At 41.9% G+C, this 24,047-nt stretch overlaps 2 protein-coding genes across 2 annotated transcripts in view; one reads left to right on the forward strand and one right to left on the reverse strand.

Annotated features, from left to right (window-relative positions):
• Positions 1–24,047, forward strand: part of clcn2a (chloride channel, voltage-sensitive 2a) — a gene marked incomplete at both ends in the record, with an annotated part of 56,906 nt that overhangs the window by 11,439 nt on the left and 21,420 nt on the right. The window contains 7 exons of the mRNA XM_080503594.1: positions 7,588–7,756; positions 13,679–13,810; positions 15,508–15,636; positions 15,964–16,097; positions 16,457–16,537; positions 20,187–20,210; positions 20,767–20,845. Coding sequence (XP_080359720.1) covers positions 7,588–7,756; positions 13,679–13,810; positions 15,508–15,636; positions 15,964–16,097; positions 16,457–16,537; positions 20,187–20,210; positions 20,767–20,845 — 748 coding nt within the window. The remainder of the gene's footprint in view (positions 1–7,587; positions 7,757–13,678; positions 13,811–15,507; positions 15,637–15,963; positions 16,098–16,456; positions 16,538–20,186; positions 20,211–20,766; positions 20,846–24,047) is intronic.
• Positions 4,159–6,775, reverse strand: LOC308135055 (zona pellucida sperm-binding protein 4-like; the record flags this gene model as incomplete). The annotated part of the gene is made up of 8 exons (XM_080502928.1): positions 4,159–4,277; positions 4,384–4,459; positions 4,541–4,688; positions 4,766–4,958; positions 5,023–5,180; positions 5,847–5,947; positions 6,245–6,432; positions 6,511–6,775. 8 exons carry the CDS (start codon positions 6,773–6,775, stop codon positions 4,159–4,161), a joined length of 1,248 nt encoding a protein of 415 aa, XP_080359054.1.

The following is a 24,047-nucleotide window of genomic DNA, read 5'->3' on the forward strand; positions in this document are numbered from 1 at the left end:
GACAACAGCAGACGGCTCTTATAAAGCGGTGTGATTGTTTATTCGATGCGGCTAAAGCATCACAGCTACTGTCAATGCAGGATCATATCATTGATCCCGACGGTGGGACAATATTCCTGCTGCTGTGAGGAGGACCGACTTAGTTCAGAAATGATGCGCAGACAGTTTAAAGTAGTAAAACGTACTCAACAGCTAATGTCGATGCCAGCGTGCGTCTCGAAACAAAAATAATAACTGACGCGCCTCTGGACACGTCAAGAACAGTGTTAGTATTTTCCTAACAGTCATCAATCAATAGTATTTTACCGCTACACGTTGAGACTTCCCAGTAACCTGCTACCTTGTAATGTGTTTTTCACAAAGCTGCCTGTCTGAAACTCTCTGACTGCTTCTCCGTAGCTGTTTATTTATATAGACGACGTCCAAAAAAGATTGGTTGCTCTGTCATTGTAAGCCATACTGCATACTCAAACCAAAGTGATTTTTGTTGTTGTTTTTTTTTTAGTTTTTGGACATCAATGTACTTTTGTTCCTATGAGGAGCTGACCTGGGTTGAGGGTGTACGGCGAGGGAGGTTCAACCCACTGATGTAGATACAGAAGTTGGTCATGTGGGAAGCAAACTGGTTACGGATAACAGCTCATTTAACCCACAGGATCCCACCTGTTGCTCTCCCAGGGGGCCGTGCTCCAGATGGCCAGTGATTGCTTTCACAGAAGCCAGGGCAAAAAAAAAAAACACCAACAGGCCCCGTTTATAGTCCTGGTGGGAGTACGTCTGATACTGGTATCGTGTTTGTGTTCGGAAAGTAGAAATTTCTCTGAATAAATTTTCATCTCCGAGAATAAAACGTGTGCAACACTGTCTGACACATTTCCCAATGTCGCTGTCGGGATATATTAGTAATATCTATATCTGAAATTATGCCTTTTGTCTGTTTTTGAAACACCTTCTTTTTCCTTACATTTGGTCCTTAAATTACATGAAGTTGTTCGGTACACGTATGAGCAAATACTTAATTCCCGTGGGGACTTACCAGTGCAGAACTCTCACTGGTTACGATGATTCACAATGTGCTTCCTTAATTATGAAATCTTCCCGGCAGGCAGGAAGAAAAGAAGAAACAGTCTTATTGTTATTATTGGCTGATTCAACAGGTGGAAATACTGCAGCTGTGCAAAATGTTCCAAAAATTGAAAAAGAATTGTATATATTGTGTAAACTTTACATGGCAGTATTTTAGACTACGCTGATTCATGAATTGCTTTGCTATCAGTACTTTCAAGGTTTGTTTGTCTGTGTGTCATGAAGCCACCTAATGTTGGAATGCTTCGTTTTATCAACACAGTTCTTCATATTATCCACATGGATTGTCGGCTTTTAAGCTCTCGTGAAGAACCAGACATTCACTGGACTCGTTTTAAAACAAAAAATCATGTATATTTATTTCTATGGAGAGTCTAATTGGAATCTGTTTCGAAGCCCAAACTTAGCATTAACTGAATCTTCCAGTTGAATGCAAAGAGCTGGGTTTAATGTTTTCATTGCCAAAAATGCAAGTTCTTTTCTTTTTTTTCACAGACACTTTTCCTTTTTTTTAGTGGCATTATTGCAACTATGAGGTGTGTGGAAATGCAATGTACTGTATACAAGCTATCCTGCCACAAAAATGTTGAGGATTCTCTCCATCAGGCTGGTTCATCAGAGATATAACAACGAGAATGAAAACAATCTCGCTTCAGACAGTTGTTGGGATCTCACAAGACCACAGAAAGTTTGTTCATTTCTAGGGGAAGACAGTTTTCATTTCAAACCACAGACGCTCCAGAGCTCGCTCATCGTCCATCCCTGCACTGACCTTAACACAAATGCTAATCCAATGTCGCCACCTTGGTTCCTGCAGTTACGCAGACTTGAGTTGTCAGTGGCAGCAGAAACTCCGGCCCTAAACAGTAATAGCAAGACACCCTGCTATTAACCTGGTAAGCCTAACTCCTGATTGGACTCAAATCATCCCCTGCTTTCTGCTCAAAAGACACTTCCCCCATGCACTCAGCCAGTCACTGATTGGGTGAAGCTCCACTCCAATATATATGGAAAACATTACCAATTCTTTAGAGATTAGGACCTATTGTAAATAATGACAAAACAATGACACACAATTTGTACATTTGTATAGGATTGTTGGGGTGTTTCTATTTGAAGCATACTGCCTCGCTTGTCATTACATCTCACTATTGAGCCAGAAAATTGTGGTTTTGATTCTGAAGCTATTGAAATGACTGAAACCAAACTGGAATTCCAATTTGTTTTTGTTGTGTATACATCACCATGTAAATTTTATGATGTATTTTATTTGAAGATAATTTGTTTTTCACTTTTAATAACGACAGCCCCCCCCCCCCCCCCCCCCCCCCAGGGTTAAACACCCACCCTTGCAGTAAAGCATTGCAGTGCCCACACAGCTCTTTACATGTATCTATACTGTAGCTGCTCACTTATGCACACAACACAGCTGTTCCAATTAAATGCATCCACTCATGTAAACAGCAAACATCAGAGTCGACGTGACTGCAGCGTTTGATTAAACATGTTTCAAAAGGGTGATTTTAAATCAAACTGGTTTTTCCAGTCACTTTGCTTCGGTCTATTCTCTCATGTTTGGCATGCTGAGCACAAGCACGCCGTTTGCCCAGCGCCAACCAGTTAAATTGACAGCACCCTCAACCAGTGACAGAACCTGTTTACATTTTCACTCCATTGATATGTTTATGTCCATCCACACGGCAGCTGCTGTTGGTGCCTGTCATCTTGCACCGACTGGTTGATTCCTGCGAGGATTTCGCCACGTGGCTCATAGATGGGACGTTTGCTGCCGTCTGAACATGATGCATAGCTGCGTCTTGCTCTAATGCTCCCCAGCAGGTTGAGGTTAAAGTGGAGAGAGATGAGCATCTCTGACAGCACGGCCCTCTCTCTTTTCTCGTCAGTCACACCGAACCTGTGCGGCTGCTCAGCTCTCCCTCTGCGCCTCCTGTTCATGCGAGCAGAAAGAGCGAGTCTGGTGGAGTCGTGATGCCCATCTCAATGAGAGGGGAGGGGGTGGAGGAGCTGGAGTGGGACAGGATGAAAAAAAAAAAAAAAAAAAAAGGTTGTGCACAGAGCAGTGGAGGAGAGATGCAAGTTGTAGCACATAGAAAATCTAGAGGGACTGTTATCAAAAAATAAAGGGGGAGATGGGGAGAGCGGGATGGAGACGAGCTGAGAGTCTGGAGTCGTGATGCTCATCTTAATGTGGCTGGGGCACGCTGGAGAGACGGCAGGGTTTGGAGGGAGGAAATTAAATGGGTTGAATGTCCATGACAGATCAGTTGTGCTGGTTTAGCACAACATACCAACAAATCCTCCTGATCTAACCCATCGTACCGGCTCTTCACAGATATTCCTTTCAGTCTCAACTACAGCCTAAAATGTCAGTTGGTCTTTAATGAGGCCCTTTGTTTGAACCCTCAGGAGGCCGATACTTCTGCACTCAGAACATGGTGTTGCCTAAACTGTAGAGCATTTGAAGTATGGATTTAATGCACATTGACAAGTCAATACAAGCCTCAACTCTTGCCGATAAGTATAGCCAAATTCTCTCCATTTGACAGCCTCCACAAGTTTCTGCTCTGTAATCAGTGGCAGTATTTCTGTGCTAGATTGAGCGAGTTTAGTCCTCACTTCTTACAAAGGGCCAGCTTAAAGTGAACATTTATCCAGCTGGAATGTTCAAGAACTGAATCAAATGGGTTAAAACAGAGGCATCAGATACTGGTTCAGGGGTTCACTTTAACACTTCCAATCCACTCGAACATATGAAACTATGTGCATACATTGAACAGATTTATTCTAGACTAGAGCAAACATGTTCCAGCTCTTAAATTGTGCATCAGTGACCAGGAACTAGACAGAAGTGGTTTTGGTTAAAAAGTGATTTCAGGGAGGACAAATTCCCACAGACTGTCAAAGTACCTAGTTGTAATGCAACCTTGTGATTTCTCAGCACAAGCCAGACAGAAGGAATCAAATTGCTGGCACAACATGAGTCAACGCCAAACAGCATGAGCTTCAACAAGCTTTTTATTAAAACAAAGTGATGGCCGGACATTTAGCACGTCATCTCTCCACTTTGGTGTTCAGAGCAGGCGTGACCAGTTCGTCAGTCAGGATCACTTCGCCGCTGGAGACCAGAGTGTGCTGGCTGGAGGACGTGGTCTTCACAGTAGCAGCTCTCCCTGGAGGAAAGATGCCATAGTTAGTGAAGTCAGTGAAGGGTCAAATCATTCAGTGGTTAGGTTAGTTGCCTTTAATTGGCCAACCAATCACACAAAAAACACTCACGTTGTCTGAAACATTGTTGCTCACAAGAGTTGGTGTTGCTCGGGTAACACACAGCTGTATTACAGTGGATAAACACCTGGAGGAGAAAGAAAATATAAAGTTAGTTCAGTTTCTCCCCCCCCCCCCCCCCAGCAGTTTTGTATAAATGCTGTTGTACCGTCTCCTTCTGAGGTGTAAAGGAGTCCTCGTCCACAAATGTAAACATCTTCATGATGAAACGTTTGTGATGCTGAGGGAACTGAAGCCCAGAGGAGCCATCCAAATGTAGCAAAGTGGTCAGGTATCGGTCATCCTGGTAGGGACACCTGTCACAAAGACAAACGTCACACAAAGCCAAAACAACCAAACTTAAGTGTACAGTTATTCATTTAATTTTACAAACCCATCAACCAGAATGTCCCACTGGGGCAGGCTGTCAGGATACGGAGCAGAAGTGGCCCAGCAGTGCTCCAGGTTCAGGACCAGGTTTGGGTCGGACCTGTCCAGGAGACGGACCTCCACGTAGACCGGCTCCCTCAGGACTTTATTGAGCGGGTAGTCAGACGGCACGTAGAAGGAGTTGAACGCTACCTCTTCTGCAATGAGAGCGCTTGTTACGGGTTTGGCATTAACTTTCCGCAAGGCGTTTGCACTACCCACCCTCCACACATCCTTTCAGGCGACACTGTCCACTGGCCAGGCGCAGCTCCACTCCGAGGGGTCCTGCAGCAGCAACCGGCATAGGGGGAGGGACGTCATTCACCTGCAGGACAAGGGCCTCCACAGCTGTGCCAGAGTACCTACACTGAAACAATAACCTGCAGACAGAGCCAGAGACTTAGAATCTTAACTTTCATGGGAGCAACTCTGGACAAGCGAGCTTTATGTGGGAAGTAATGAGCCTGGATTTATATTTCATTGCTTTTATAGTCATGGGGGACAGCTAAACACATTGAATACAATCGAGACATTCACTTAAACTATAATGGTGTATGATAGACTGAATCATGGAACCAAATTCCAACTACTAAAGTGCATTCTTTTAATTTCCTTGTAGAAAAACATCTGCCTGTCACTGTAGTATGGTCTCAACTTAAATTCAATGCAAATATAGATTCCTTTGAGAAATCCCTAATGTTTAAATTACAAAGATTTGAATTCATTATTGTACATTTTAACAGGGAAAATAGCAATTCTCCCTTAGTCACAATTACAATCACTACAGGGATTGAAATCACACCACCTATTGCAAGGCTTCTGTAGATTTATTAAAACCAGTTTGTTGTACATTTTGCCCGCAGCAGATCAGTGAATTGCAGAATACATTTTGCTTCAAGCACCACTTCAGACAAACATTAAGAAAAGTGGGCCTCGAGTGCAGGTTAAGCGTTGGGTGTTCACTTAACGTGAGAATTCTGTGCTCGAGTGCAGAAGAGCTGAGTGGGTCAGATAAACTGTAAAGTTGATCATTTACATGAACTCACTCAAAATGGCTATCCCTGGTAATCGATCCTTTTGGTCCAACACCCACTTCATAAGACGACGACATGTGGTTCTCATAGACCACATAACCAGCTTCCTCTTCCTGCTGTAGAAAAATCAGGATTTTGGTTCAACCGTTGCAGTTTTGAGTCAATTGGTTTTTCGGTCAATCACAAAACACTTCCCAAAAATGCTTTAAATGACCAAGAAAATTCAATAGGCTAAAAATTGGGGCTTATCCTCTTAAATGTGGATAGCCTAAAATACAAGTAATCTACAAATAAGTTCACAATATATTCCTCTTGCAAGTCCACACTGGAACCCCAATTCAGTATTTCACAGCTTTTCAGATGTGAAACTTTGATTATGGATAAAAGATATTCTTTGAAACACCACCCACCTTAAGCACAGTGCCACATGCAGTCACAGGGAACTGAAAGATGACGAATTCAGAGTTGGCATCAGCCGGAGAGCAAACATCATCAGTCATCTCCAGCAGGCTGATGGAATTCACATCAATGGGTGGGAGAGTGGCTTCTCGAGCCACAACCACCACAAACTGGCCATCTCTGGTACACTGCACAGTCACTGCACGAAAAAGAAAGATTACTCCCGTTCATGCCATGGCAAGTTCTTCTTGCTTTGACATGCGAGGCTCACACGTACCTGCTTTCCCATAGTAGCACAGTCGCCCATCAAAGCAGCAGTTTATGTCTTCACACTGCTCGGCCGTGAGACCTGGAGTCCCGCAGCGGATCTTCTCACGCTCCTCCACCTGACATTTACTAAAAGGAGCCACAGGTGGAGGAAGCTTTGACGGTTGCTGAGGCCACTGAAAAGGAGACTGCTGTGGCACGTGATGCTGGGCGGCAGCAGCGGCAACCAAAACAGCAACTACCACGACACCAAACAGACACTTGAGGAGCTCCATTATGGTGTTAGTAACTACACACAGGTCCCGAGCTGCAACAATACCACTGCCTGCTTTGACGCTGTTTTTATACGTGATTGATTGTGAGCAGTTTGCTGTGAGCTCCGCCTCTCATTGTTAGGAGCCAATTGTGTGACAGCCCCGCAGAGCTAATCAGCCGGGAGCTGACAGGTGGAGCTTATTGTCTGCTCATCTGTCTGAAAAGAAGTCATTACTCCACTGTTGAGTCAAGCTGAGTGGATTTTTTTTTCTTTCTTTCGTCTTCCTAAAATAGACTGAAGACAGGCAGCAGCATTAAGGAGCAGGAAGTGAATTTTCCCCACACCTGGCTGTGTTTACTCCGAGTTTAAACATCAATCATTTACACAAGTTCAATGTACCATTCATTTTATGTAATGCTTTGATTTAAGTGTGAATTCTGTGGTGTTTTTTTTTTTTCTCTTCTAATAATAATACATTGGTTTTATATAGCACTTTTTTGGACACTCAAAGAAGCTTTACATTGCATTATTCATTCACTCCATACTCGATGGTGGTAAACTATGTTTGTAGCCACAGCTGCCCTGGGACAGACCGACCACCACCAACCACTCACTCTCGCCCTGCATTCACCCAGGCAGTTATGGGGTTCAGTGTCCTGCCCAAGGACACTTCAGCATGTAGACAGGCAGAGCTGCGGAATCAAATCTGCAGAATTCTGATCACTTCTACCAACTGAGCCAAGTCTCTCTTGTCTTGTCTTGTCTCTCCTCCTGTCTCTCTTTATGCTCTAATAACTTGCTTTTTTTTCTTTTTTCTTTTTTGATCTATAGATGTATGGGCGGTACACCCAGGAACTGGGGGTGTACGCCAAGGAGGAGGCGGCGCGCCTTCGGGACGCAGGGGTACGGGACGGTGGTGGACTGCGGAGGACCACCAGTGTTCGTAGTCGTGCCAGTGATCTTCTGGAGTATGAGAAAGACCCCTGTGCAAAGTGCCAATGTAAGTAGTCATCTATCCTATGCACTGGCTTCTTCGCTGTAATTTCTACTCGTCTGTTCAGTTATTTCTGCTGATCTCAAAAGAATTCGCATGATTGTGACTCTCGACTCTTGAGAGTTTGCGGCCCTCCGTTTACTTCGGTTCCTATTCTTATTTATTTGATATGATGTATAATCAAATCCACCTGCTGACTTCAGGAGAAGCAATGATACTTGGATCAGTGACAAGGACACCTTTCGCCCTCCCCTTTTAGCTTCTCTGAGATGCAACGGTTCAGTCAGTTAACAGTCGCGGTGCTCCAGTGAACTTCCCGTCTTGAACTGCTGAATTTGAAAGGTACAGATTTCACTTGGAGGCTTTGCAACTATGAGGTCTGGAGTATGCATAGTTGACCATGTATGTTTCAGTCACTTATTTCCCTCTGGCATAGTGTGTTTGGCTAGATTATGGTAATCCTACTTATCCTGATTTTGATAAACAGATGTACAGTATGGTAACCCCACAAACGACATGAACACCAGTGAAAATATCTCACTTTTTCCCTTGCAACTTCAAGGACCCTCTCCAAGCTTTTATCCACACCTTTACCTTTGAGAAGAATGAAACCCCCCCCTGTGCCAGAGGTTGCCCTCTAAGTGTGGAGGCAGCACAGTGCGCAAACACGTCTTCAAGGTCAGACCAATGTGGTGTTAAAACAAAAGTGCATCCGGTGTGAGTGTCTGCACGAGGAGCCCCGAGGCAGCCCTCTTACATCAGATTGCAGCGCTCCAATAAGCATGAAAGTTGTGTGAAAACACTGACTTCTTAAAGTACAGCAGAGCGACGACTTGACACAAGGGACCAGGAGAGGATGTGAACACGATTAAATGTGACTGATCTGAGCAGTGACCTCCAGCCAACCAGGGCCGTCTCAATGTCAGACAAAGACAGCTCCCTCTTTCGGCTGCCTGAAGCCAATAACGTGTTTCTTTGTGTGCGTGTGTGTGTGTGTGCGTGTGTGCGCGCGTGTGTGTGGGTGTGCAGAACTCTGATCTTAGCTGTCAGATTATTTTACGTCTAGTCTTCCCAGATGACTGCGGATAAGGGAGTGGCACCAGAGGAGCTCCACTTCAGACTGATGTACACGAGAATAACGGTGTGACAAGATAGTGTGTGTGTGTGTGTGTGTATGTGTGTGTGTGTGCGTTCTCAACGACCCCGGATGATGTTTTTGGATAGACACGGTGCGTTTGTCATTTTTCAAAGCTGTCAGCTGCCTAAATGAAATCCTCTTCACCTGCATCATATTGATTTGATGGATAAATCCCAGAGATGGATATCATAATGCTTGATTGGATAAAATCCAAGTTAACTGTCTGCTGGGAGACAAAATATGTTGATATGTGAGTTGGTGAGTGGTTTAGAGTGAATGATTTTATTGCTTTATCAGCTTGTGCCAAGAGTTAATAATCTGGTAAATGCCAGGGAAAAAAATTCCTTATAGAAGCTTTCTTCTTGGCTGTACGTTTCAGTGTTGGCTGCAAAAACAGAGTAGCATCTGCTTTTTGTGTTCTTTTACTATCAGTTGCAGTTGGAAGGTGAGTGTTTGTTGTAGGTGAATTCGATTTCAGTCACACGGTTTATGCAGCAGACCACATTGTGCAGCTGTTTGATAACTCCTGCTGAGAAATAATGAATCGAATATCAACCGGAGTATGTTGTGTATGCAGCAGAGCGGTGGGCTGGAGACATGAGGGGAAAAGGCTTGTAAACAGACATTTTCTGGTTGAAATCCCCCCTGCGGACGGGTCACTGCTGTGGCTCCTTGAGCAAGTCCCTTAACCTCAAGTTAAACACGCTGCTTGTGATGCACGCTGCGAAATCACTCACGGATTCAGTACAACTGCTGTGCACTTTGTTTCAGAAAACAAAGATCAATGATGCAGCAGGTATAGTTATTACAAATATCCACAAGTACTTACTAACTAATCTCAAAGGTGCTCAAACGACTGAAGTTTGACTCCCTGTTACAAAAACCAGGCGCAAACTTGATGTTACAAATTGCTTTCTGTTAAGGAATGTGTTTATACTTTGCAGAACAGAAGTTAACCATATGATTTTCTCTACAACAGTTTATCATGGAGTTCCTTGAGAAAAAGAATCACCCATGACTGTTCTGAAATTAGTATCACAAGATCTCCCTATATTGTGCATTACCAGCTCAGCCAAATTCAAACTCCGGTGTTTAGGGGGACTTGCAGCATTTTAGGATGTCAGCAGTTTCCATACATCCACTACACACTGGAAATCCTTGTGGGTAAATGTTCAAAGGGGAACTGTTTACATGGCTGCGGTAACCTTTATGAGACAACAGTTACCTGATGGTGGCTTGCTGAAGCTCGCCAGTTTCAACGCGTAATGTCTCCAACTCCAGAGCCGAGGGTTTTGCTTTTACATGTGTGTACACAAGTGAGCCTGTGTGGCTGCTTTCCAGGATCTGTTTCTGCCTCTTTGCCCTTGTGACTAGTGATCTGATTAGAGCGCCATAGATCACACCATAGGTGAAAGCTACACTATATCAGTCGGGGCCGGCTCGCTGGCTGTAATGGAAGCCATTTAAAACAATCACTCTCAGATCAGCAGCCAGCCAGAGTGATTTGTGTGCTCACTGTCTGCCGTGTGTGCTCGTAGATCAGGAGGTGTTTGTATTTTTAGACTCATCTGTTGAGAGACTCTCGGGCTGGCCAGGCACAGCCGTTGTCTTAGGTAATGCAAACACAGAGAGAGAGAGAGAGAGAGGGAGAGAGAGAGAGAGAGAGAGAGCGAGCCTTCAGCTTTTTAGTGGGAGTGGGAGTTTTAGTGTTTTCCTCTCCTGCATCTGTGTGGGAACATCATCTCTGTGGGTGATGGACTGTGAGTGAGTGCTTCAGTTCAGATCAGTAGCTGGGGCTTTTGAAAAAGGCAGCCTACACATGCAGCTAAAGGCTCTGTTAGCGGTCATGATGGAGAGCTAAAAACACAAACTGCCTCACAGTGTTTATTTTGACTCATGGAAATTTTATAGCATGATGTTACTCAGATCTCCGTGTACTGGCTATTCCGAGCTTGAGCCACGGTGTGTTATATCACTGATTGTGTTTGCATCGCCTTCAGAGGACGTATTTATTATCAGTGGAAGATCTGTTTTGTTTTAACACATTATTTCTGATTAAGGCTCAGCGGTGTCAGGTGATGCGATGCAGGACCAGCAGAGGTGGAGGGGGAAGAAAAAAAAAAAGTCTGGCTTTGGGTGTGATTTCATTACACGATCGGGAGAAGACATCTGTGAACGCCACTGAGCCTGCGGATGCGAGAGCGAGCCAAGATGCACGCGCTAGTATGTGGCTTTGCAGGTGCCAGACGGTGTATGTGTGTGTGTGCGTGTGCGTGTGCTTGTGCTTGTGCGAAACGAATACACCGAACACACCGATGTGGGAATTTCCACAGCTTTTCCCCATACAGGAGCGTCCACTGGTGTGTGAAGGCAAAATGAAACATTGAGAAGCAACATGGTCGCCTAATATTGTCTTTGGAATTAGTCTTTAAATATTTCTCTGAGACATGTCCAGATTTTCTTTTGTCTTAAACTGTTTGTGCACCCATGTGTGCACGCATGTGCATCTCTGTTGGCAACTTGCTGTCCAGCAGGTGGCCTGACAGTTATGCCTCGTTTTCAGTTTTTTGTTTTTTGTTTTTTTCTACAGGAGATGAACAATCTCATTGTGAACGATCGCCTGCACCGAAAACACTGCAGCAGTGATACGGTACAATAAAGCAGCAGGCAAATCGAACAAGGAACACAAATGTTTTATATAGTCATGGTTTAACAATATTGTAGATAAAAGAACTATCTTTTGCTGCATTTTGAGGATATGAGTAATCAATCCATGAAAGGTTTCATGCACTTTAGTACAATTTAAAGTGTTTTGTTAAATTCTAATTGTTAAAAATAGATGTAAAAAAAAACCCGTATTCAGAGAAAGGCCATGTAAGCACAGGGGGAACATGCAAATTAAACAAAGATATGCTCCCACACATGGATTCATACCGGGGATGTTCTTGCCGAAAGGCTTGAACGCTAACTGCTACACGACTCTGCGGCCTGACACAAAATTGAATTTAACACAAATACCAAATGCTTTTTTCTCAACGTAGTTTATGTTTTACAGGCAGGACAAAACCTGACGTATCTGGACTTTCATGATTTCATAAAGCATGGGTCTGGCAAATGTGTCAGTAGCACATTTTGAGCGTCTCTGGAGACGCTCACATCTACGAATGCTCTGGATACTGGAGTGAATCCCAGGCTTTGGCAGAGTCCGCAGACACGAGGGAAGAAATTAGTCCAGTGATGCTTCTTTTAGCTGACCTAGCTCAGAGTTATAGATTGTAATGTAATGGCAGAATTTATAACCATGGCCCAGCTTTGTTTGTCAAGTGGATTGAGATAAAATGATTCCCACACCCATATCAAAGTGTATAATATCTCTGTCCACTCTGCTCACCGAGGGTTTCGTTAGATGTTTTTTCTTTATATTTTTTTTTCAGACCAGTGACTGGGAATATATGTTTTGTTTTCCCCCCTCAATTTATTTGTTCTTGGACCTAATTGAAGGATTTGTGTCCAGCCGCGACGCTGATAAAGGAATCTCAACATTCTGTCAAGTTATAAGAGTGTACTGAATTTATTTATTTGCTTTAAAAAGATTTCAATTCAAACACATTAAACAGCTTTTTTTGGGAACTTCCCTGTACTGAAAGCATCCAAATTAAAGTAACAAATTACTTTTAACACAAAGTAATTATCTTACGTAATTATAATAATTCTAACATTACTTTATATTATTCTTCTAATGGACATGTCAGAAACAGACTCCCAAGCAAGACATACCACTTTTGACCCCCCAAAAATGTACTGGGCTCGCAACTTGTATTATAAATTAAACATGACAAGATAACTGGCAGTCAGATTAGAAACAGTGAGATGAGCAACGGCAGGACAGGATGCCTTTTCCAATTTCGTGAGGAGAATTCATAGGAACAGAATTCAAGCAGAATTTATTATAATTTTGCAGCAAAGGCTGCAAATTAATATTGTGGGGGAAAAAAGACTTGATTCCAAAACCAGAAGTGTAACAGTTATCATAAATGTTATTGAACAATTTGAGTCCATCTTGCCGAAGAATGGTTATCGATTTTATTACCTGTGAGTCCAAACGTGCAGCAGCACTATGATGTTTCTGTTCATTTCAAAACATTAGTAAGTGTGACTGTTAAAGGAGTCTTGTTTTGTCTCATAAAGAATGATGTGTAATTCTGCAGTTAGTGTTGAAGGATGACCTGTGTTGGAGTGTTGGAGCCTCGGTGCTGCTTCAATGCAGACTCAAAACAATTGTCTGACTTCATAGTGAGACGAACTCCTGGACAATCATGCAAAGGTTGGACTGTGACATGCCTCTTCTTGCAAGAATAATGTAATAAAGTTGCCTCAAACATTTTTTCAAATCGCTCTCAGTGTGATTCCAGTGTATTCTGTCTCCCTGAGGTTTTCTACTCGGAAAAATCTCCTGACAGTGACATGACTACTTGCACCAAGCATGTCAAGGAGGAGCGATGGGGGCTTGTTCTCCCACAATCTAACACGGTTCTCTGCTTCTTCATTTTCTTTATTTTATGTCAATGCAAGTGGTTGTGTGTGAATTGCGCTATACACACAATCTCATCTCACTGTTCTTCAGAGATGTTATCCCACTCATTCCCATTTGAAATTCTTATTTACCGCAAGCCACTCTGCCTCTTTGAGTCACAGGTATCTCTGCAGTCACTTTACACCTCAGAGACGGCTTACTTTCAGGTGACTTCAACAACTCCTCCTCCTCCTCTTTCTGCCCCGTTTGCCCCCAGCGTGTGCATCTCGCTGCCAGAAGTTCCTGATCTCGCGGGTGGGGGAGGACTGGATCTTCCTGATCCTGCTGGGGCTGCTCATGGCGCTGGTCAGCTGGGTCATGGACTACGCCATCGCCTACTGCCAAGAAGGTAGGAGAGAGAAGGCAGAAAAAAAAACAACCCTGCTTTTATACAGGCTCTAAGGCCGCATTAAGCATTAATCCCTGAGCAGTCGAGCTCTTAATTAACTGCTTAGAGGGATTTCCAGACCATATGAAGTAGAATAATTGTAAAACATTAATGTGAAATGACTGGCGAGCTGCAGCTGTGTTACATTGATTGTGAATAGAAGCCAAAAGAATAGGTTTGGTTAATATTTAAGGCGTTAATAGATAGGTTTGTAATGCACCAAGCTCCATTTTAACAGCTCATTCAATATACGTCCTGGGGGGTAGAAATCTGCTCGGAAAGGTGTTTTATAGCATTAAAAAAATAACGCTTGGAGTGATTACAACTCAGAACAGTACATTGTCATTACATTTACCAACTTGCATATATTTTCCATATATTACCATTTATACTTATAAAGTAGAAATGCCTATACAGTATATAGATGTAGGGAAATCCATCTGCCACTCTTGGGAATGGAAGGTAACCAGCCCCTCAATCTGAAGGAATATTATATGCATCCATTAATAATATATTTGTGTACAACAAACTCCAGTTTTTTTTATAGTTTCTGCAGATGTGTGCTGCTAAAATGTGTGTTTTTTTAAGGTGTTTTTCTCAGATGTTGCAGAAATTATTCACCCTCTGTATCAGGCAGGATATGTAAAATATACATAAAGCTATCTAAGCCTAAAAACACATGATTTCTATAATGTCATGTTCTATTCAAGCCTGTTTGATTCTTTCTCTCCCTGCTCTCAATGTTTCTGTTAGTGTTGATCAATTGATGTTTTAGTTTTATGTTTCCTTCTGTAAGTAATGATGAGAATGTCATTCAATTGCTTATTTTCAATGGTTCAGCTATAAAAACACAGTCACATATAAACAAACAAAAAAAAATTACCAAATGGCATAAACACACAAAAGCAAATGGGTGTATGTCCTGCATGTGTTGTCTGAGTTATATTGACACTGTAATGATGAACTTCTGGAGGCCCAAGGGGACTCAGATGAACCAGAGGTGATGCAAGATAAATAGAAAAAGGGAGGAAAACATGTTTGTTTTTTTTCTTCCTTTTGCTATTTTCTATTAAATTACAAGCTCATTCATTTCTCCGGGCCCATAAAAAGCGCTCGAATAAAACAACCTCTGAGGGAAAAATTACTTTTTAGATTGAACTGCCGAGGGTTGCAGATGCCTGCTCAGTGTGTCAGGGGCCAAAAAGGCAGCAGAAAGTGGGCTTCGAAACTTTAATGAAACGCTGCTCTGTATTTCCTTTTTGTAAACCTCTGACTTCTAAGGCAAGTTGTTTGTTTTGTTTTTTTACATATATATTCTTTCCAAGCATCACCCCGTTTACACCAAAAATATTTTGTTTTCCATGTGTGAAAATGCCTGGTTTATTGTGGGCAAGGAGCAGAAATGCTCAAAAATAAATTTGTGGCGAGCTTAGGTGAGTTTGAAGTATTTATTTCTACCGATTTCCTCGTGATTAAACTGGAGACAAATGCAGGCAACAATGCGAATATCTGGGAAAAGTGTAAAATAAAAATAAAAAAGTGTATGAGGAATATCAACAGATACAATTAAATGGGGAAGTTGGTTGTTGAGTGTTCGGCTTTCCCTTGAATAGTACTGAGATTAAGCTATTTCTGTGTGTGTGTGTGTGTATGTGCAGCACAGAAGTGGATGCATGGCGGGCTGGACAGTAACATGCTTCTGCAGTACATTGCCTGGGTCACCTATCCTGTAGTGCTCATCACTTTCTCGGCAGGATTCACTCAGATCCTGGCCCCTCAGGCTGTGGGTAAGATACACACACTTAATTCATATACAAACGTATGCATACGTCCCACTAATCCATTGCCATATCTCTGTGTTTGAGTATTGTAATTGGCTCTGCGGTGGCTCATAAGGTCCTCCAAGGACATGTGCTGTGTGTCTCTAAGCGGTCACATCTGCAGGAAACCCATGAAATATACCTGTAATGAGATGTGCATAGAGAAAACTATATGAATATCAATTGGATATTCCACTCCTCAATTATTCTTCTCATCCCTTTCTCTGTAATTGCTTTCTTTCAACTCTCCTCCTACCCACACTCTCTCATCCTTTGTTTTGTTTTTTTCCTCAGGCTCAGGTATACCCGAGATGAAGACGATACTCAGAGGGGTGGTCTTAAAGGAATACCTGACTTTTAAGACCTTTGTGGCGAAGGTCATTGGTCTGACCTGTGCTCTGGGCAGCGGGATGCCCCTGGGAAAGGAGGTAGAGTGTAGTTTCTTTTTGTCTCCGTCATCTCTTCCTGTCACAGTGGCACCCCCCTCTGGCGTAACAGATTACAAATGACAGATCGCTTGACAGTTCTTGAAGTTTCCTGTCTGGAGGATTTATTAACTCGGCTTCTTCTCGACTCCTTAAAGTCAGAGCTGTGAGGATAAAATTGTGATTTACCACTAGCAGCAGTTACTGAGGAGTAATTAAGTGGTCTGGATGTGAATTGGGGCAGGGTTTAATTGCTTTAAGTTTTTCTTTTGCCCCTGAACTTCCAGGCTCCCCCTCAGTGTTTGAATGGACTTTCGGTTGCCTCCTGTTGACTGACATTTCTCTCCGTCCTCCTCCTCCAGGGACCCTTCGTGCATGTTGCCAGCCTGTGTGCCGCCCTCCTGAGCAAATTTATGGCAGCTCTTTTCGGCGGCATTTACATGGTGAGAATGGTAAACATATTGCAGACTGGAGATGCAGATGTCCCGACAGACTGCAGCGCAACAAACCTTCCCTTTACTTCTCTGAGCAGAAACGTCACCGTGATGCCTCCATCTGTGTGTGTCAAAAAAAGAAAAAAAAGAAAACAGAGACACTTTCTCAAATTGAGATGGAGAGGTAGTCGTTTAATCATGTATGTGTTGTTTTCAAAGCAAAACTCAGCTGCTGGTAGCACATTCAAAATGTTGCATCTCAATTGGTTTGGACATGAAGAAAAAAAATGTGGTTTATCATTGGTAGATTATGCTTCTTGACAATAAGTCTTAGAAAATTCAAAAGCTCGTTAAGTCCTCCTTAAGGCAGTGCCACATGTATTTGTGGGATGAGCGGCGCAGCTGAGTTATGTGGATCCTGCCTTTTGAAAAATGAAGCCAAAACTTCTCTGCCAGTGACAAACAGCTTTTTCTTTTTCTTTTTCTTTTTTTGCTCTTGACTATTTTTGGAACTTCTGTAAACCAAACCAGGTGCCAGTCTGTTATGGGAGTGTGCAGATCGTTCACACGTCTGAAGCTCCCGTTTGTTAAATGAGGAAATTGAAAAACTGCCAATATGTCTTGTTTCTATAGATTTCAAACAGGAATCAAGCGGAGAATCATGTATTTATTATTAGCAGAGAAGATTTGTGAATTGAAAAAAAAAAAAATTAGCTTATGGGCCAATATGGCATGTGGACCAATAGAGCAGCTAAATATCTTTAATGAATGAGTCGAATGTGTCATGTTGACATTTATAAAGCAAGATGCCTTGAAATAAGCTGGGAAAGTTCATTTTTATAATTAGCTATTTTCCCACTGTTATAATGAGGTTTATGTCAGAGTTCTGATCAAAACAGGCATTATTTTTTTTCTCAAACAAAAGGTTTTTTGAAAGTCTGAATGGTGACGAGAAACAATTTGACTGACGTACCAGGGTTGAAACCTACATTTCTATGTGTGTGGCTTTAAATTAATAACATTATCCAAACCAGTATTTAACATTTTTTCCCCCACAAATAGCCTCCGAAAAAGACAGCAGATCCCCTTTCTTATCTCGGAATCCAAATGCGAGCACATGCAAACACAAGGGCTTTTAAATGGGAAGTTTTCTGCTATGGTTTCATTTAAACATGTGCAAATTAAATTTTCACCACCTCAGTGCAGACGCAGCCTCAAACCTCTTGTGGTGTCGACCGAACGCGCTCACATTCACACCTCGGGGCAAGTATAGACTCTTCAAATAGCCTCATGTGTTTGGGCTGTGGGAGGAAATCAGAGGAACTGGAGGGAAAGACACAGACAAGCACAGGGAGAACATGCAGACCCCACACAGAAAGCCCCTGCAAGCCTGGGTCTGGTGAACCACTACACCACAGTGATTCTTGTCAATTCTTTAAGGAAATATAGAGGAATGTCATTGGACTACTCCTCAGACCCTTGGTGCTAAAATAATCATTAATAGCAGTAATGCTAATGAGAGTAGTGATGCAGTAATAAAATATACAGGTCCCTATTATGAAAATATATTCTCAAAAATACAAAAACATTCATAATAAGGCCTGTTCATGTACTAAATGCGGCGTGAAAGAAGTGCTGGAATTCCCAACATCTGTCACTGCCATCAGCCAACACATAAAACTGCATTTTAAAAAAAAATAGGAGAAACAAAAACATTCAACATTTTTCTTTACCGTGAATAACAAAATCTCTACAAGAACTCAAACACTGTAAAAGTAAAAATCTCATATAAAAAAAAAAAAGAGGTGAGCAAATCCTTCCTCCCATGAGTCATAACTGCAGCGTCTTTATGGTTGAGATCAAAGCTGCAGAGAGCAAATTTAGTTCAAACTGGTTGCTCTGAGCAGCCACACCTGAAAGAGATGCTCCATCTCTGTGAAACTGCTCCGTCTGCACGTTGAAGGGCAACCGGCTGCCAACTGGAACCAGTTCAGTTTGTGGAAGTACAAGTAGATGGAGGAGGCAGATGGCAGGGACACTGTGCTGACCTGAAAGTCTTAAAATACACGCCTGGAATTTTCCTTAGTGTACATAAAACTCCTTATTCTCTTATTTCACTCTCACCAAATAAATACAGAAGTGTTGATGACCTCATATAACTCCTTACAGACATGAGGCAACAATTGCAAGTATTTTCTTTGTTTATTCACTTTTCGGTGCTTCTTCTTTTAGAAGTCGTTTCTGGCAGGAGGCACATTTTCACTTTGGACAAAAAAAAAAAAAAGTATGATTCAAACTTGCAGGGTAAAATTGTATATTTTAAAAGCATTTTATTTCACCTTTATTTGACCTGGGAGTCCTGTCCATCAGCCATCTTATATATAGTTTGTATCTGCCCTCTTTAAAGCAGATACAAACACTGTGTAATTTAATTAAGAAATGTGACAAATTACAGTTAGATGCTGCTTTAGAACCCAGAAAACATCAATACAAGCATCACATTAAAACATGAAGTGCACACACTTGATGTAGTGTCTTTTCTGCTGTTACAACAGAGAGTCATTTTGTTTCCTGATGTCTCCTGATGAATCCGTTTCTTCAGGAAATCTCTTAAGCTCGTCCAGATTTAATGGTCGTCTGGCGTCCGTTTTCTTCAGTTTGTAATTACACTGAAGTCAGTCAATAACTATAAAACAACGCTTTATACAACCGACAGCGGACTTCTGGAAACTCAGACATTACTTCTATTTAAGCTGTTTTTATTTCCGTATACCCTTCTGCATCTTTCTTTAGCTTTAGTGTAATATTATGGTGAATCTAGTTCAACTTTTGCTGTTGGCAGGAAGCTGTCTCACACCCTTACTGAAGTTTTGTAATACTGCATGTAGCCCTCAGTTCTGACTTCGTTCTTCCAGCTTTGAACATTCGTGTCTTTGCAAAACTGTCATTTGTCGTGGCTCAATGTGAAAAATTATGGAATAGAATAAAAAGTCTTTATTAATTCCAGATGGAAATTCTTTCAAAACTCTAATAATAGTGGCCCCGGTTCATCCATCCATCTTCTGCACCACTGGAGCCAATCCCTGCTGACCCCGGGCCAAAGGCACTGCACCCGCTCGTTTTTAAAAACCTTCAAGAAATAACTGTTTTTGTGTTTTTCAAGTAATACTCGTAGGTTTAGAAATGCCATGTGGGAAAAAAAAAATAGACATATACAAGTAATTAAAGCGCACTCATCCGTACCATCTTGTTTATGTTGCCATTAATTGTGAAGGTTGCTAAAAATAGCACCTGCACAGACTTATATTGACGAGTTCTTTGACATTTCTTTGACTTTTCTGCCATTTCCCAGGACAGCTCTCACCTCCACTCATGTGAGGATGAAGATAGGGCGCAGTGATGTGGAGGAAGGAAAACACGTGTTAAGAGAAAGACTCAAATAGTCCCGGGGTTCATCTGCGTGGCGACTCGGCATGATCAGTCTGGGAAAATGTTAATTCAGTCCGGTGTGGACTGGAGACTGTGTTCGCAGAGGCTCGGCCGCTGCTTGTTTGATGTGGTTCTGGATGTTTTCCAGGAGGAGGAGGAGAAAAAGAGAAAAAGGTAACCTCCACACTCACACATATTTCTGTCTTCTTTTTGTTTTTTACTGCTAAAGGAAGAACCCTTTGAGGGAAACAAGGTACGGACGCATAAATCGGACAGCTTCTTTATTTCAAATCCCATCAACATTAATAATCCATGCTGTCCATTTCAGAGGCAGGAGATAGATTCATGTCTTTCCATTTGTCTGCGCTGTGTTTGAACCAGTCCAGTGAACCGTCGCAGCGAGGCATCGATCTGTTGTCCCCTTTTGCTTCAACACAAACATCTCATTCCATAATGCCAACACTCAATCTTGGGCCATTATGGCCTCCCATGCACCTCTGCTCAGATGTGTAGTTTCATCCAGCAATGGGACAGATGCGTCGGTTTCACAGTCAAACTGTTGCATCTGTAAACTGGCAGCAACTTTCATGAGATATGCGTTTCTTTTTGTTGCGTCTTTGTGGCACTGCATGTACTCCTCCTGGGTGCGTGTGTGTGTGTGTGTGTGTGTGTGTGTGTGTGTGTGTGTGTGTGTGTGTGTGTGTGTGTGTGTGTGTGTGTGTGTGTGTGTGTGTGTGTGTGTGTGTGTGTGTGTGTGTGCGTGCCCCTGCTTTGTGTGTTTCCGTACATACGTGACTCCTGTCAAACAGAACGAGCTGAGGAACACGGAGATGCTGTCGGCGGCCTGCGCCGTGGGTGTGGGCTGCTGCTTTGCCGCCCCCATCGGAGGTAAGAGAACGCGGCCGCGGCCTCCGATTGAACTGGATCTAATTATTAAAGATTTTTACGGAAGTCCTTAGATGAGCAGGATATTTACCCCCGCTGGCAGCAGAGGACGCCAGGCTCGGTCAGTAGTTCTGTCTGACTCTCTGGTTTGAGAAATCACACAAGGTTGCTGCTTAAAGATGAAACTGTCTCCACTCTTTGAATCAGGTTGGAATAACAGTTTTTTTGGGATTGGTTTTTTTTTTTTTTTTTCCCAAGTATATAATTTTACTTTGTAATATACATCACCGCTTAGTAGCAACTTAAGATTTAAATTAGGTGATCACACAATTTGAATCAATTAGCCTGTGAGGTTATTCCTTTAATTGATTTATATTAAAATCTTTACACTCTATTGTTTCACTGCTGATATATAATTTTTTGTTTGTCTTTTTTAGTTTAGAGCATGGTTTGTGACTGGAAGGTGTCGATTCGAATCCCACTTAGGGATTTGTCAGAAAATGGCATCCGGTGTGTGTGTGTGTGGGGGGGGGGGTGTCAAGTGATCTGCTATCATGATCTGTTGTGGCAATGGTGGAAGGGAGGAAGACGATCTTCCAAATAAATCAAATGCCTTAAAAAGTAACTAGTACTTTTACTTGTAATTGAGCACAATTGAAGCAAGGTTAATGTACGTGAGTAGTACAGAATGTATGTATCCCACCTCTGTCTAAAATGTTGAGGGAAAATTAGTGTCGCGGATTGACGTCAGTTGTCTTTGCCTTTGCAGAGCTTAATGGAGATTAACTAACAAATTAAGAGAATGTGACGTTTAAAGTCGACGTTCTCGTGCTCATGAAGCAAGCGCTTCGTCTCTGCAAGGGTTAATGAAAATTACAACATACATAAAGGAAAACAATCACTCCTGATGTGGCCAGAAGCAGGAATTCAAATTATTGGGGAAAAAAACAAAAAACCGTCTCTGTAAGAATTCAAAGGTTAAATGCAGCTGTTCACAAACCTTCAGGGGCTCAAAACACCGTTGTGTTGATTTTTCCAGCTGATATTTGTGGAAACTAGATGATATATCCCAACTTATTTAGACTGTCTGGCCTGTCCTCCAGGGGGAAAAGTTGCTTTCGTCCACTTTCAGATTCGTGCCCAAGTATGGAGGAGAAAGTCATTGAGTGCAGACGTGATGAGTCATGTTTGGTCTGCTGATCTACCTTCGACTGTCTTCCTCTGCCGATGCACTCGCTCACTTCTAGAAATCAAACATTCTGATTTCCTCAATCCCTTCTGAGGAATTCAAGGACTTCTCGTGCTTCATTTTAATGCTTTTATTGGGTCAGATTTCCCTCTTGCCTAACATTTTATTAGATTGCCATTTAATCTTCCTTTATCTTAATTGATATTCTATTCAGTTCCCTCTGGTGTATTTTAGGGCCTGCAGTGTGTGAAACACTGTAAATTACCAATCTGATGGAGATTCCCCTCTTTTTCAAAGCTTTCGGTCGACAAACACTGTCCTTATCGGCTTTTCCCATCATGTAAAGATGAAAACGATAAGAACCAGAAAATGAGCGAGAGACGGGGCCTCAAGACAGAAATGTTTCTAAATTACTTTTCTTGTGCGCAACGTTTGAAGAAAAAGCTCATGGCGACACGACAAGAGGCGGGAGGAGCTCCTCGTTGGACTGTGATTGACATTTTGTCTCATTCGTTTAGAGCAACTGAACTAAGTCATGCTGACATCCGTCCACTATGAACAACGTGGTGACTGGACGACACCATGATAAATATTTGTGTTTTTGGGGATGTTAGTTGCAGTGGAATGTTTTCTGGGGGGGGGGAAACAAGAGGATGAGTTAGTGTAAAGTTAATGAACTTTCCTGCAGCAGGTCAGTGGAGACAACAGGGTTTAGGAGCGCGAATGCAAGACTGAGAGAGGAACAGCAGCTTCACACCCCAAGAGCGGCGAAACGTCTGATCCAAAAAGAAATAGAAAATATTTAACATTATTTATGTGACACCTTTTGAAAGCAGTCTTCACAAAGTGCTCGGTTAGGACACCCTTGGAAATGAGCTGACTAATGTCCTTCCATAATAATGATTGTATCTTATTGCGTCTATTATATATAAAATCACATTACCACATAATTTATTTACATTTTTTTCAACAGATAGTCTAAATGTAATGCGACCAACATGTTTAAATGAATCTATTCTTGATTAAGTGCAAGCTAAAAAATAAAATGTTATTTATTGAGAAGGGGTTGGATTTAATAAGTTATGTTTCTTGCCACTCCTTTTCGGACATGCAGCCAGATTATATTGTTCTGCTGTTATTTATTCACTATTCGTTTGACAAGTTATCTTTTGGTTGATTGGTGTGAAATTATTATTTGATTTTGTGCATGTTTGAAACATAAAAAAATAAATAAGGATGTGATGTTTCCAGGAAATATCGTTTTGTAATTAAAACAAAAAGCCTAATTATGGGACTCCAAGCAATCAGAATCCAACTGAACAAAAACTACAAAAAGAAATCACACAAATATTAATACATTTTATAATAGGAAATGTAATTAAGTGAAATAATGTTGAAATAACAAACATAACGGTAGATAACCAATATTATTTTAATTAGATTGGGCAAAAATGGAATAACATTAATTATATTACAGTTATTTCTAATTATACAAATTGACTGTGCAAGAGACGTTTGATCACTGCTGATATTTTCAGACAACAGCAGTGGGTTACTTCACTGTGTACAAACAAGCCATTAATAACAAAACCTGCATTAACATTTCAGTTTGGTTCTGCATGAAAAGGAAATTGCCGCCCATTCATCAAAAGATGGGAATGTTACTGTAATGTAACGTATACAAATCCACAGTATGACAGATTATACCAATTGTATCCAGAAATAATAGTATAATTATAGTATTCAGCAGTAGTCATGTTGTTTGTGGTGGGCACACAAAACAAATGATTGAATGGATGAAAACATAGTGAAATAACCAATAAATTAGAATAACTGTTGTGCAAAAGCTTCATTCTCATTTAAAGTTCTATATTTGTACCAGAGAGTTCTAAAACACAGGAGTGAGAGCCCACATGCGGTTCCTACGCCTGTGGGTGACACAGACAAAAATAAAAAACATTTTAGCAGGGTACAATATAATATACTCATTTTACATTTGGTGAAGCTCACACTTTT

This window comes from Blennius ocellaris, assembly GCF_963422515.1.
Source record: "Blennius ocellaris genome assembly, chromosome: 10".
NCBI lineage: Eukaryota > Metazoa > Chordata > Actinopteri > Blenniiformes > Blenniidae > Blennius > Blennius ocellaris.